This window comes from Lonchura striata, chromosome 8, assembly GCF_046129695.1.
Source record: "Lonchura striata isolate bLonStr1 chromosome 8, bLonStr1.mat, whole genome shotgun sequence".
Taxonomy (NCBI): domain Eukaryota; kingdom Metazoa; phylum Chordata; class Aves; order Passeriformes; family Estrildidae; genus Lonchura; species Lonchura striata.
Genome location: NC_134610.1, coordinates 16,706,346 through 16,721,642, shown reverse-complemented (window position 1 = coordinate 16,721,642; position 15,297 = coordinate 16,706,346). Strand labels below are relative to the sequence as shown.

Sequence of the window (15,297 nt, the reverse complement as noted above, 5' to 3'; positions counted from 1 at the left end):
TTCCTTCTGGGTGCTTCTCTCCTCATACAGGATTGCACAATGTACTTGTGACAACCACAGTTGCTGTTTACATGAAAATGGATTCTAGGAAAACACTCTTTATTTCCAGATGTCTTCAGTATAATGTTTTCTTTCAGATCTCATTCTTTCCTTCTCCTCAGGAAAATGCCCACAAAGTGCATCCATCAGTCTTTATTTCTTGTTTTTCCTTGTTTTGTTTTTTTTTAAAAGGAAACTAAGTGTACTAGCACCCGTAACCTGTCAGCTCATGAGAGGCCAGCACCACATTCTTTGTAGTTCAACCAAGAACTTCAGACCACAATTTGGCAGTTCCCAAAGCAGTCTACAACAGTATCCTCACGTATCTGGGCTGTAGTAACACATTTCCCCTTGAAGCTCTGAAACTTAATTTCTCCTGTCCTCTGACAACGCACTACCCTGGAGCCATGTCACCTGGCATTCTTTGGAGATAATTGCTGCCTGTGTGCTTTTTTCCACTGCCTGAACACCAGTAAACAGAAACCAGCTGATTTTAGCCATGGCCATTTCAGCTTCTCCAGATGAACAGTCTTAACCCCCGCAAATACCTGATATTTTTGTTCTGTTCAGCTTTTCCCTAGCTTTAATCTTTGTCCCTCTCACAGAAAACATTACCAAGTCCTATGTTTTTTGTGTTTCGACTTGTTTTCATAGTCATTCTAGCCGTGTGCTAACAAACAAAAAACAATCCAAACAACCTCCCAAACCTAACCAAAACTCAAAAGCTCCCATGCCTTTTCTGGAGAAAATGCCTTCTCCTAAAGATGCAACTACTCCTTTAATCTGTGTGGACTGCAAAGTGTGTAGAATTCTCCTCCCTGGAAAGAAAAAACTCCAAACTTTTAAAGTGATCTTAATAGCTGGCAAGGAGAGCTGCAATGTCATTTGCGTAATTGTCCTCTGCTCAGCTGGAATTTGGAAGACAATCTGCAGTTACCTCTCATTGCTCAGCCTGCACCAGGGATTCATGGCTGCACAAAGGCTGCCTTTGCTATCACCCTGGGATGCCTGTACATCCTTCAGGTTTTTAATATTTCTTTCTGCTATTATCACATTTAGTTTGGCTGATGTTAATAAAACCAGGAGTTTTGGTGGACCTTATACACGTTTTATTAGTCAAACAGTGCTGCAATACAAAAATGATTGTGATTAGTGTGACAAAGAAATGGCATCTGCTTAATGCTTTGAGGATCAGGTTATCTTTGGGTTGAAACAAGATGGATTTGTGAGAAGCAAACCCATTGGACTGTGTTTTTTACACACAACAGTAGAGCATAGTATGCTGCTAATGTTCAGGAAATCAGCTTTCTCAGAGAAAATATTTAAGTAAAAAAATATAACTATTACTGTATAAAACAGGAATGTTTCCTGTTGGAGAACTCAACACCACTGGCTAAAGTGCAAATTTAAGAACGTGCAATGGGCCAGACAGAGAATTTGGTCTGGCTTTGTGGTTGCTGCTCTGTAAACGGATTTTAGCACTGCAGTCTATTCTGCTCCGGCAGATAAATGGACCGTCATATATACCGTCAGGCGGAATTAAAGCCACATTTGGTTTTCCAAAATTGTACCCAGTTTTCCCCTCCAGCTTGTGCCCTGCGCCACTGCTCAGCACAAAAGAGGGAAGGCGGTAACAAAGCATAACCAGGCTAATTAGGTCAGAGCCAAGCCGGGCGCGATACGGCCACTGCAGCCCTCCTCGTCCTCGTCCTCCTCTCTCCAGAAGGTGGAAAGCCTCCGCTCCGCTCCCGCCGGGCACCGCAGCTCTCCCCGGCGCGGGAGCGGCCCTCGGGCCGAGCCCGCCCCCGCCCCGGGGCTGCCCCGCCGCGGGGCCACGGCTGGGGCTCGGCCCGGGCGCCGAGCGGGGCTAAGCGCCTCCCCTCGCCCCTGTCCCCCGCCCCTCGCCAGCCCTGCCCCGCCGCCTGGCACCGCCGCGCCGGCCCCGAGCGCTCCCCGCGCCGCCGCTCCGCTGCCGCTGCTGCTCGGCCCGGCCGGGCGGGGACTTGGCAGCAACTCCCGGGCAGAGAGCGAGAGTGCCTGCCCCCGCTCCGCTCCGGCTCTTGGGTGGAGGAAGGTCTGAGTTCGGCCGAGGAGCAGCAGCAGCCGCCGCCGCCGGAGAGGAAGAGGCAGGAGGGGCGAGAGAGAGACGGAGAGGCGGCTGGAGCCCCCCAAAGTACCCCCCCATCCCTGCACTGCAGGCTACATTTCCAGCTTCATGGGCAAAGTGTGGAAACAGCAGATGTACCCCCAGTACACCACCTACTACTACCCCCAGTATCTGCAGGCGAAGGTAGGGTCCGGCACGCCGGGCGGCGCGGCGGGTCTGGGGCTGGCCCCGCTCCGGGCGGCCGGACAGGGCCGAGCCCGGGCGGGAGCTCCGCGGCTGGGGCACGGCCCGGGGGAGGCGGTCAGGCTGCAGCGGGGGACGGAGACAGGAAAGAGCCGGCAGCCCCTTCCTGCCGCCCGCCGCCGCCCCGGGAGCCCCCGCCGGGCTTCCACCGCTCCCTTCTCGCTCCCGACCGTGCAGTCTCCGACCTGACTCCCCTCTCTCCTTTCCCCTCCCGCTGTCGGTCCCTCCTCTTCCCCAGGGCTCTCGGCGTGTCTCCTCCTTCCCAGCCGCGTCCTCGGCCGCCCCGCCGCAGAGCGGAGCGCTGCGGGCCGCGCTCCCGCCGCCTTCGCCCGGCGCAGCCCCGGGAAGGCGGCGAGAGGAGCCCAAGTTCGGCCGGCTGGGGCTGCCATGGCCGTGCCTCAGCCGCGGCGGGGGTGCCGTGGCATCAGGGGTGGCAGGGCGTGCTTGCTGCTGCGGTGGGGATGGCCGTCATTCCAATTAAATACGGGCACTGGGGAAGCTGTCGGTTTCGGGTGGATACTCATTGTCTGTGGAGTTGGACCTTTGTGAGCTGCCACCTCGCAGTTTTCAAACTGGATTAAAAAAAACCGAATTGAGGGTCCGAGTGGTGATGAGTAATGTTGTACACGAGTAGCTGCTGTTTGCGGAGATATTGATGCTAGTAGTTCTTGCCGTGGAGGATCTCCACCTTTTTCCCTTTCTCCTTCAAGTCTTTAAGGGCAGCCAGCCCCACTGCTCTAGAAGCATCATGCTGCAAACTGGCAGATGCAGGGGTGGTTGCATCAGCTGTCTGGAACATTTAGCATAAGCCTTTCCAACCACCAGTGACACTCCTCACAAATCAAAACAGACCCATATGAGGCTTCTATGTGTGAACTTTTTTTAGAGGTTATTACCGTGGTGTGGGTTTGGTTGTGATTTTTCTATTTTTTTGCTATTGAACTGTCTTGCCTCTTTGGCAATGACAGGAAAGAATTCCCTTCCCTTTATCTGCACACTTGATCGGCTCTTCTTTTTATTGTGTTTGTGTTACTGTATTGTGAAATGTATTTTAGACTGCTTGGCTGAAAAATAAATTCCATTTGACAGTCATGAGACATTCTACAAGGCAGCAAGTGAGGAGGCTTTGAAATGTCCTTTCATATATATACAGAAATTGATAGAAATGTGATGAAGGTCTTTAGGTGATTTGAAATGACTAATCTGTTACATATGTAATCGACATCAGACTAAAGATGGACAGACTATAGCCATTTAAAGATTAAGCTGCAGAATAATCACTGCAGTACGGTTTACATACATATATTTAATGCATTGTTTTAAAGAAAGGTGGAATACCTAAAGGACAGCCTTTCGCATCATTTAGCTATATGACTATATGCACATTCTCAAATGAAACAAATGTCTTTATTCAGAAACTTTTACCCTTGTGGTTTTGTGTGGCAATTGTAAGTTATAAACCAAGTACATAACATGTAATATACATAAAGCAGTCACTTGGCTGTTTTGACCTGTAAATAATTTAAGAGGGAGATAAACTCTGATAGCTTATAGTAGTTAGTAAAGAATAATCCTAGAAATCCATGATCCTCTGAGAAAACATGATGGACTGTCTTTTGAAAATGTTTCCTGTACAGATAATTTAATATTGATTTGTATTACAGTCAGTGACATCTTCAAACTGCCTTTCAGTCTTTGCTATAAAATTATACAGCCTGAAATTACACTGCTCTGTTTCAGCAGAGAGAACTCAGAGCCATTTGACCTACACACATGAATTGAAATATCTAAGATCCAGTGAAAGTTTCCTGTTTTCAGAGATCCTGATTTTATAAAAGAAACAAAATAAAAATAGGTAGGTGTCTTCTTCGTATAGATACAGTGACCTGTGACAGTAGGTTTTGATACTCCAGTATGCAGAATCCAGTAATATAAGCAATCTTTCCACAGTGGATCCCCTCTGAACATGTAGAAATATTAATTTAATTCATAGTTTTTAGCTGTTCTGTTCTTTGGGCCCCAAAACAGCTCATTTTCCACTCTATGTCCACTCTTTCAGTAATTCTGGAGAAATCTTTGGGTTTTTTAAAGATAAATGATAACAGAAGTGAATCGCTTTGCCAATGAACGATGGGTAATAATACATGATTATACTGGGGGAGGTATGAAAATCTCCTGAACGAGAAGTTCTGCTTCTCATCTTATCCTTATTTAAATTATGATGGAAAATCTGCTGACTAATAATCTGCAAATCAATAACTAGGAGGTGACAGGAATTTCTTGAAGGTGGCTTTTTCTTCAGAGCACTTAAAAATACTCATTAGATAAATTGCATACATTCCTAATAGCTCTTTAGGTTAAAATGTTGATGTGGTCAACTATTTTAATTGCTATTAATGTGTTACAGATTTTAAAAAACTTTTTTTTTTTTATTAGACTGTTATGAGCTTCACAGTCTTATTTGTCAAGTATTCAAGCTGGTCTACTGATATATTCTGTGAGGAAATATAAATATTTGCTGTGATTCAGCACCTCCCTCCCTCTAGTCTTAGGGAGCTCAGCATCAAAAGAGATTAGTGAAACCATGGGTTTAAATAAAAAGGACAAAAATTACTATTGGAAGAAGACTTTTAAATTGAAATATCATTATGGCAATGAAAACAGTTGGAAATTGCTTTAAGTTGAAGCTTGTAAAACCTTCAGTTTTCTGACAGTTTTTACTCTGGAATTATGCATTTGACATATCTGCTGAATTTTGTGTCTTCTAATGAGTGTATGTTTTAGGACAGTTCCTGTATTGCAACATTGTATGGATTCTCAGAGATCATCGAAAATATTTTCCAAGTTCAATTGATGTTTCTAATGGTTTAGGTGCTTTCTTTAACCATATTTCTGTAACATTGTTTTTCACATTTTAACTCAGTTATATCCAATTTCCATACTTGAAGCTTTACTTATAATTGAGAGATCTTGTATTTGAATGTTTTGAAAAATTATTTTCATTAAGATACATGTGTTCTACCAGTGCTTAAAGGTCTGTCTGCGCAGGAGTAAAACCTGGCTGTGCCAGGCAGAGTATTTTAATATTTAACAAGACAGAGGACACATAAACAAATAGAAATGTGTAGAGACATGTTAGGCCACAATCTATTTGCTTTGGTCAAGTAAGAAATAAAAGTGGGTCTGTGTTTTGTTTTCCCTTATCAAATGGAATTCAGGATCACAATGCACACAACAGTTTACAACTAAATCATGATAACTACCTGTATTACTGGTATTCCCTTGGAGAGTAATGTGGCAATGTGAGTAATTCTACTAGGAGGCTTCTCTATCATAAAGGAAAGCTCTTTGTGTAAGAGAGAGTTTGTGGAAGAAGGCAACATTTCCTATAGATAGCATGGTTTATCTAAAGTGTAATCATTTAGCAGTTCTAAATAATACCTATGTGATACTTGAATTCTAGTTATTTTGTATGGTATTAGGTAACAAAACCTAGAACTAATGAAGTTTTGTAAATCTTGCTAAATTATCTTTGAGTGGGCTTTGAACTTTATTATTTGGTAGCTGCAAAACTGCTGTTTTGGCAGCACTGAGAAGAACCAATATTTCTAGAAGTTGTGTGGGTTTGTAGGCAGGACTGTAGATTGATATAAACCGTAGTGAGCAGGCATGCCATGTCAAAGCCTTGTTCTCAGGTTGATGGGAGCAAACTTTAAAATAGGAACACTTAATTTTTATCCAAGCCTGTTGATGGCAGAGTAAGAAGGAACTCAGTTAACAGTGTTAAACCAAGTAGACATGAAATTGTCTTATTAGCAGACACTAGATAAGCTGCAGTTTAGTGTCCATATATGAAATTAATAGACCAATGTAGAACCTTCAGCTTCTAAAGCTGAGCTTATAAAGCTGAACTTCTAAAATTTGGTTCAGGTAGCCTGTGATGAACTAGAAATATGCCCTTAATGAAGTGTTTCTAGGAACTCTTGCTGGAATAATGCTTATATATGCAAAAGCCTCTCTAAAAATGTTGGATGGTAGCAAAGTTCATACAAAGCCCTGCAAGAATTCATATAATGTATTTTAGTGTACATCATTGTAACTCTCTAAACAAATCTGATAAAGGAACGTGAACTGTAGAAACACTTCACACCACCATCATCTGGAACACTGGCTTCAGTGAAGTCAGTGTGAGTTTTAACTTTCATTTCAGATAAGTAACATTTACTAGAACCTTGATTTATTGTTGGGTTATGCTAATCATTTGGAGGTGATTTGCAATGCCAGATGGTCATAATTTTCAGAGGAGCAAAAGTTAGGGAGTGCAACTTAAGAGATTGTGTGATTGGGGCTGGAATCAAGGAAAAGTGGCAATGACATCCATAAAGTGTGTTAATTTTATATTTTTCTCTCCTGTTAAAAAGAGTTTTTAAAATGCCACAACTTTTCTCCCTGAATCCAACCTCCTTATAAAGAGGTTGATAAATACACGCATGCTGCAGACTGAATTTGCAAATGACAAAGTAAAAAATACTTTCTCCACTGAATCAGTGGTGGAAATTACAGGTTCTTATTAGCTTTGTGTCCTAGAAGTTTGAGACTAAACTTATCCCTACAGTACCCCACGCTTTGGGCTTAATTTGATACTGTGTGATTTGTGTAATTTAACAAATGTCAACAAAATTTTCAACCTTCTTTGTGATTCTGTAGTAACTTTACTGCAGACATATGAGCAGATCCTAATTCTGATGGTCATGTGGGACTGACTTTAACAGAAAAGTGATAAACTGATATATGACTTGAAGTAGTCTCGAGACATTTATTCAGTGCTGTTTTCCTTTTGTATTTTGATTGTTAACCCCCTCCAGGCACAGGGTTTGTGAATGTGAAGTTTATATCCAGTAAGTAGGCAACAGCTGTAAGAAGGCAGAATTACACAATGTCTGATTTGTGCTTGTGTATTTTCTAGCTTTACCCTCAGCACAGGATCCCAGGGCAGTCATGAAAGGTGTGCAATAAGTTTGTGTGGGGAGAAGCTAATTTTCTTTGAATAAAACAGTTCTTTAAAGTATGTTTTTTTTTTTCAAAACTCAGCTGTTACTATTCATAATGATAGTAGTTTTTTTCCTTGTTACTTTTAAACCAGAACTGAGCACACTATATACTTCTAAGTATTTTGCTTCTAGTTTGTGCATAAGTCTCTAGGTCTCAATCTCAAGGATGAAATTTCCTTAGTAAATTTCTGAGCTTCCACTCAGTGTTGAAAGAACAAAGAAAAGGTAGGCAATGTTTCCCAATGAAGAATAATACAATGTAGCAAAGCATTGTTTTCTAAATAAATTTTTCTATAAAACAATACCTTTAAGAAATATCTGTTTAGTATATACATCAGAAAAACTCCTTGGACACAATTTTTCGTCTGCTTTGAAATCCAAGTAGCAAAGTTTGAGCTATCAATGTTGATAGTTAGATGCATCACTCAGAAAGGTAATTGATGCTACTAAGACAGTGCTTCTAATGAAAGAAATGTGATTGTGATAGTAGTAAAGAAGTTTGAACAAAGGTGTAGTAATAAATGGGAAAGTATATCTTGGTACAATTAACATATTTCAGTTTCAATCTTTCATAATCAAGAGCGATTAACAATGGTTTTAAAAAATAAGTTGGTGTTCATTAAATTATGCTTTTTGTTTGAGAAATAGTTCCTTGAAGATGTATGCTCAGATTTAGCTAAAACTATATACTTGGTTTTTGTTCAATTGTATAGACTCTGTGGCCTGTGCAAAGTAGTATTCACAACTATTTCTACTGGAAAAGCTCCTACTTTGCTAAAAAAGTGAAAAATGTTGGAAAAGCATGTTGATAAAAATCTGTTCTATTTGAGTTTAATTCATTTCAGTCAAAACAGACACAAAACAGATTCAGGTCATATCTACTGTGGTTAAATAGATGATAACTATTTTCTGACTTCATGCATCTTCCTAGTCTTCCTCAGCTGAAAATACCAAGATCTTCATTGAAATGTTATTTCAGTAAATTCTAAGCTGAATTATGTTATCTCAGAATTGAGGAAGTCAAAGAGCTTGGACTCTTTGGGTAGGTAGAGCCAGATCCAGGGCTCACTTGTTCCATGGTAGCTTTTGGAGCGCTATAGTTGTTCATAGTCTGAGATCGTAAGGGCACATTTAGTCTCAGTTGCTTTGACTAGATGAAAACATTTCAAAATACATTTAAACTAAGTTTCTGAAATCTCAGCATGCATGTAAGGCCTGTGAGAAATGCTTCAGAATCATTCCAGGTAGATACACGGAGCTTACCGATACAAAATGCAACACAAAGTGTTCGGTGTGACCCTTGTACATTGAGAGGGAAGTATTGAGGTTTTCTAGAGAGGTGAACAGGCTTCACTTTGTGGATTTTACAACAGGTTAAGAAGTGAATTCCTGTGCTTGTCTCTTGGCAACACACACTGACACAATTTCCACAGCAGTTTATAAGCTGTGGTAGTATCTGTGACCTCTTCTATCCCTCAGGCTATAGCTACATAATCACTTTTATTTTACATAACTATGCACAGCAGCCAAAAAGTGCAATCTTGTCTTCCCCCATTGCTCACAGCAACCAATTCTTCCCCCTGGGCTGGCCCTAGCATTTGTATGATTGGTCTGTGAGCTGAATCAAGAAACCAGTCTGGCTGAAAGCTAAGCCCAAAGCCCCCAGCTGCAGTACCTTTTTACAGTGGAGCAACTAATGAGATACTTAAGAAGTTTGAGATTTTCATGGCTGTAGGTGAAGTTGTCTCCAAAAGAAGTCCACCCCTTTGGGTCTCACTTTTGTCTCATGCAGTGAGGCCGTGGAGTTCTTCTGGATTAAAGGTTTTGGGGCCTTGGCCAACAGTGCTGCTGATTACACATAAATGCAGACAACTGTTAACCTTTTTTTTTTTTCTATGATTTTATCTTCTTTTTTGTTGTTTTAAATTGTGTTAGATGTTGGTGCACTAAGTGTTAAAAAACCTTTTGAGTGTGTCTTTCATTCTTAGGACCAATGATCATGGAGGTAAGTGTGAAATAATTTGCTGAGAGGGCTTAAGTTAGGTATAGGCCTGGGAGGAAAGAAAGAATCAAATGTAAATGAAACTTCCAGAGGCCTTGTGGCATAGTGTTACATCTAACTTTCCATTTTCAGCACAGTGCAACATTGATATTTTATTTCATTCTGGGGAAAGAGGGGAGAAGGCTGGCATTTCAAATTAGCAGCAGCTGCAGAATTAAGACAAGGGTGTTAGTGACTCATTTGGAAAAGTACTAGCTAAAACATTCTGTCTCCTAGAAAAAACATTAAAGAAGGGTTTATGATACAAACTCTGAATTTTGTGAATAGTGTCAGTGACCCTCTGGTTTCCTCTGGATAGCTTTCCTGATTAGTGACCGTTTGCTTTTGATTATTGCACATGAGAGTAAGGGGAATACATGGGAACATTTTGGAGGGGGAAACATGCCTCCTATCAGGGTCAAAGATTCCAGAATGCCTCTTACTTCTTTTGACCCAGTCAGTTGTCTAAAAGCTCAGATTATTATTGTCCCAGGTCACTGGAAAAAGGGCTCTATGTAGTAGTTTCTCTGATGCATTTGAATAAATGACAGAGTAGTCAAACTCCAGTTTCCCTGAACACAGGAAACTTGGATCATAGAAGGAGTTTCCTTGTTCTCAGTCCCAAATTTCTTGCCCCAATTCACTATTCTCACTGCTTCGGCCTTTTAGTGTTCTGTATTCACAGTGTTTATATTTTGGTTGTTCTCTACTCTTTCTACATCTGTATTTGGGTGAGGTTTTTTCCTTTCTCTGATGAATATGGGTATTTCCCTGTTTTATGCCTAGGTCCTGCAAATGGCTTTATTTAGAAGAGCAGATTATTTTAAGAAGAGATGGCTAAGGGGAGATCTAATCGCTGTCTAAGTGTATCAAATAAGAACACATTGAAAAAGTGGAGACAGACGCTTCTTGGGGATGGATGGGGATAGGATCACAGGATACCAGGAGCTCTCTAAATCAGCCTTCTGCTCAAATCAGGTTTGTCTAGATGATCAGACCAGGTTGCTTAGAGCATTATTCGGTCTGTTCTTGAAAGTCTTCAAGGATGGAGATGTACAGCCTGTCAGCACAACCTGTTTCAATGCTAGCTATTCTTGTAGTGATTTTTTTTTTCCTTATTTCCAGTTTGAATTTCTCTTTTTTTTTTTTCAATTTAGGCTCATTGACTTATCCTCACACCATGGACCACTGTAAGAACCTGGCCTCTTCTCCTTGATACCCTCCTCATAAATCTCCATTCTATAAAAGGAAAGTTGCTATTAATTCCCACCAAAGTGTCCATTTCTCCAGTATGAACAAACCCAGTTCCTTCAGCTTTTCACAGATTATGTGATCCAGCCCCCAGCTGTCTTGACAGTCCTGCACTGAACTCACTCTGGCTTATCAGTGCTGTTTAGTGGGGGCTCAGAACTGCATGTGGGATTCTGAATGGAGCCTTTCAAATGGGGAATAGTCACCTCCCTTTCTGAATGCAGCCCAGCAGGAACAGCAGAGCACGCTGCTGGCTTATGCTTGGCTGGCTGCATGCCACAGCCCCCAGGTCTGTTCCAGCAGAGCTGCTCCTCAGCCAGTCACTTCTCAGCTGACAATTTCAAGGGACTCTTCCTTTACAGGTGCAGAACTTTGCACTTCTCTGAGGTAAAAATGTTGAACACACCAGTCCCAGTATAGCCACTGGTAGTGCTTCAGGCATGCCATTCACTGCCCTCCCCTTGTCTACAGAGCTGGTAGTTTTATCACAGGGGAGAATAGGCAATAGGGTGCAACAGAGTGGACACTAGTTAGGACATAAGAAAATTGTAATTTGATATGAAGAATTTTTTTTTTACTATAAGTGTAACCTGAAGGTACTGAGGCAAGTTCTGGAATCTCTTGGAGATGGTAAAAAACTCAACTGGACAAGGTCCTGAGCAACCTGCTCCTGGAGGGAAGTTGGACTGTATGACCTCCAGTTGTCCTTCCCAAACTAGTGTGTGATTCTGTAGCCATCGTCAGCATAAGAGGCTCTAAAGAAACTGTTACTCTTCCTTCCATGCTCCATCCTTGTAGGCTGTGCTGTGGAATTTGGAAAGGTATAGAAGGAAATCCCTTTTTCTGTTTAACAGAACATGCATTATACAAATATGCAAATAGCATTTCAATAATCATAAATCATGCAAATTCCTTTATCCCATTTTAGCAAATATCTTGTTTAAGCTGCTTAAAATTTGAGGGTTTAGGTTTGTCTATTTATTTTTCTCCTGGCAGAAGATTATAGTGCTACGAAATTATGCTGTAAATTGTGATAGACTTGTATGCATTCTTATACCAAACCACTTTCTTAGGCTGACATTTCTTGTTCCTGCATCAAATCTGAATGTGTTGATAAGTTTTTGTCTGGAGCACAGATTAAAAATTAAATAAAACAGTAATTAACTCCCAAATGTTGTTTCTTTCCAAGCAGACATACAGAGGTACAGCAGAATACTGAGGAAGGCAGTATTCTTTCTAGCAGAAAAAAATGGAAGTATTGGCACATTCCTATTGCTTTTCACTAACAGTTCTGCTATATTTCATATGACTTTTCTTCCAAATCACAGTAAGTTCATCAGCTGCAGGAGCTATGGATACATGAAAGGCTTCCAAAGCCACCCACCCAACTTCTTTAGCTCACTCTGCTTTTATTAGCACTTCTTCCCAGTGTCTTTTATATACTCTTCCCCCAGATTTTCTAGGGATTTTCAATGGCAGGTATAATAATAGGAACTCACATGTTCCCAAATCCTGGAGTTAATCTTAAAGATGCTGCTTTTACTAGATCTTAAAAAAAATAAAATCACAGCTATGGTTGTCAACCAGATTGGTGATGAGAAAAACATGTAAAACCCACCAAATGTCAGTTCATTTTTACTCTGCTAACTAAACTGATCATAGTTGTCCATTAAGTCTGAAAATAATTAATCTGTTAGGTGCCAGAATATAAATTTAGGGACCAACACTGGATTAAGCTGGCCCTAAGATGACTGTCATTGCCAGAGAGTCAAAGATAGCAGCAGTATCACTGCAAGTCATTATAGCAGAAAAGAAGTTACCAGTTGAATACTTGTTACTTTTTGCTTTGTCCTGGAATGTTTACTCTGGGCTATCCAAATATAAAAAAGTGCAGATTTTTCAAAAAAATACAGAATTGTGAAAAAAAATGAAGATACATTTGTGTATTAGGGCTGTCTTTGCTCTTAGGTATCTTAAATGCTATTCTTGAATTTTATTTAGTTGAGGGCCTGGGATCAGGGAGAAGTGTTACCAAGCATGTAATACATGTTGAGTAGCTATGCTACTTTCTGGAGAAATAGCAAAATACCACAGTAAAAATTAAAGAGAATGACAAAAGTTTACTTTGCCATGTTGCCCCCAGAAGAGGCAGAAAAGCAACTATGCATATTTTATATTTGTTGCCTCTTTCCTTCTTTTAAAATTGAAAGTGGAATTCTATGTCAGATGAATAATTGAATAATGATTAAATGAATAATACATGCCTTTTTTATTCATATGAAGTATAATGGGTCATTTTCTATGCTTACTTACACTCTAGTCAGCTCTATCAAGACTAGTATAAATAACTCTCTTACTGATATTTATATGAAGTTTAGAAATGTCTATATGACAAACAACAGAACTCCTGGCATTTCTGTGGCACACCTTTTAAAAGTAGGAGTTTATCTGAGTGCTGTCTTCCAAAATGTTTTCTGTCCTTCTCATTGATGGAAACTGCTACTGCTGTCATCCAGGGAGGATGCTGCACATCCCAGTGCTCTGGTGGTGCTGGTATACACACATTTTTAAAATGTGTTGGATGTATAGACTAGCTTAGATTTGCCTACCAGTTGCTAAAAAATATTCATAGTAGGTTCAATTTCCTTGATTGATCAGTTACTGTTATTCTTTGATCTTTGAAAGTGTGGTGCCTCATCTGCAGGATAGCCTGTGCTTCAAGTAATTTAGATATTGGACAACTAGTGAAGTATGGATATGCATGTATTATTTATAAAATACTCTGGGTTGCTGTCAGCTGTGTAATGAAGGCATTCATGTGTAAAATGGGCACTAGTTTGTGATTTTTTCCTAAATTAGGACCTCAGTCCTTCTCTTGACACTGATACTGAACTCCATGTGTTCTTTAATTTAAATGTCCCTAAAATGTAGTCTGTGCAGAAAAAATCATGCACCAGAATCTTCCTTTTATGTCAAGAAATAGTAAACATAATCTTAAGCTGAATATTTATTTTATTGCAGTCCCCCATTTTTCAGTTTAAATGATCTGGAAAATCTCCAGACCATACCAGACAGCCTGTAGCTTTAAAGCAGAGTTCAGAAGCCTCGGGATGCCTTGGAGACAGAGGAAAGAAGGCTCACCAGTATCAAGGGTTGTGTACAAATTTGAGCAACTCTGGCTTGCCTAATTACTGGAAGATGTTGGGAGACTGAGCTGGGATTTCTGGGAGTACAAAGCTGAGAGCTTTGTCTGGAAGTGACAAATGTTTCACAGTTTTAGTGAGAATCTTTTGATAATTGATACTTACAGGAATAACATCTGGAAAAGAGGAAAGGAAATCATCTCTCAGAATGCCACTGAGATAACAGCAGAGAAGTAGTCTGGGTTCTGTAGTTTTATTTAATGTTGACCTCATGGAAGTGACCTTTAGAATTATCCAGTGTTAGTCCTTGCTGCCACATTGAGACCCAGAGCACCTGGTCTTGAGAGTGGTGGGTTTGCAGAGAAGGGAGATGGTTCCATGGGACTGTTCCAGTTTGATTCCTCTGCCCCCAGCACTGAGCTTGTCTCTGGAACTGGCTTAAATAGGCTCTGAAAAGCTGGCTGTAGACCTGTCTCTTGAGCCCTGTGTTGTCATTTGAGATAGGAAAAGAGAAAAAGGTAACTGAAAAGTATGAAGCCAAATGGAGGGGAAATGTAGTTTGAAAGAGGAAAAATGCTGCAGGGAGCAGATAAGGGAAAAGAATAAGTGAAAAGAGCAGAGAAGGGCAGAAGCCAAATTCAGTGGAGAGGCTGTGTGGCATGTTTGCCAGAGCATGGCACAAGAAGACACCTCCAGCTGCCAGACCATCCATGGGGAGTTGCATCTCCAACAAAAGGAGATTGAAGGCAGTATTCTGCAAGAACTCAGTTTGGGGACTGCTAAAGTTCAGCAAGAATAAAAGGTTACTTTTACAAAAACAATGGATGATTTTGGGGAACAGACAAAGACCTCTGGGTATGGCCTTGTTTTATACAGATTGTGAAGGGACAAAAGGTACTCCTGGGGCAAATGTGAGTTATCTTTGCCTCTTATTTGCTGCAGTCCTGTTGTGATACTGGGTATAAAGTTAGAGAGGTAAACTTCTCAGAACTGAACAGTTTGGTGTTTCTTTTTACTTCTTGTAGTTTATACTTCTGTTTTCTTATTACACTGAAACTAGAGGAAATGCAAGGACTTCCTGAACGCTCTCAAGCAATGTAGTGGTGTTGCAATTCTTTTGGATATTTTATATGTTCATAAATTCTCTTGTCCTGATAGGCATGGCATGAATCTGAATCCAAGAAAATAGCAGAATAGCAAAGACTCAATGGAGCTAGTATCCACTTAGTAGATAGAATACCACTTCTCCTAGTACAAGTGGCTAAAGAGAAAAGAAACCCAAAAGGCTTTCATCTCAATATAAAAGATCAGGAAGAGTATGCATGGGGAATAGATCTCAGTTTAAATTATGCAGTATTTCAGTCACAGTGAAGCTTAGAATTTGTAGTAACATTCTTTTGTCTTTAGACTTCATAAGTAGAG

At 40.7% G+C, this 15,297-nt stretch overlaps 1 protein-coding gene across 3 annotated transcripts in view; it reads left to right on the top strand.

The window, feature by feature from the left end:
* The first annotated feature begins 1,966 nt into the window (after positions 1 to 1,966).
* The window catches only part of RBMS1 (RNA binding motif single stranded interacting protein 1), a 141,937-nt gene continuing 128,606 nt past the window's right edge, over positions 1,967 to 15,297 (top strand). For all 3 annotated transcript variants that reach the window (XM_077784988.1, XM_021526281.3, XM_021526280.3), the window contains exon 1: positions 1,967 to 2,329. In XM_077784988.1, coding sequence (XP_077641114.1) covers positions 2,255 to 2,329 — 75 coding nt within the window. In that variant the 5' untranslated portion in view covers positions 1,967 to 2,254. The remainder of the gene's footprint in view (positions 2,330 to 15,297) is intronic.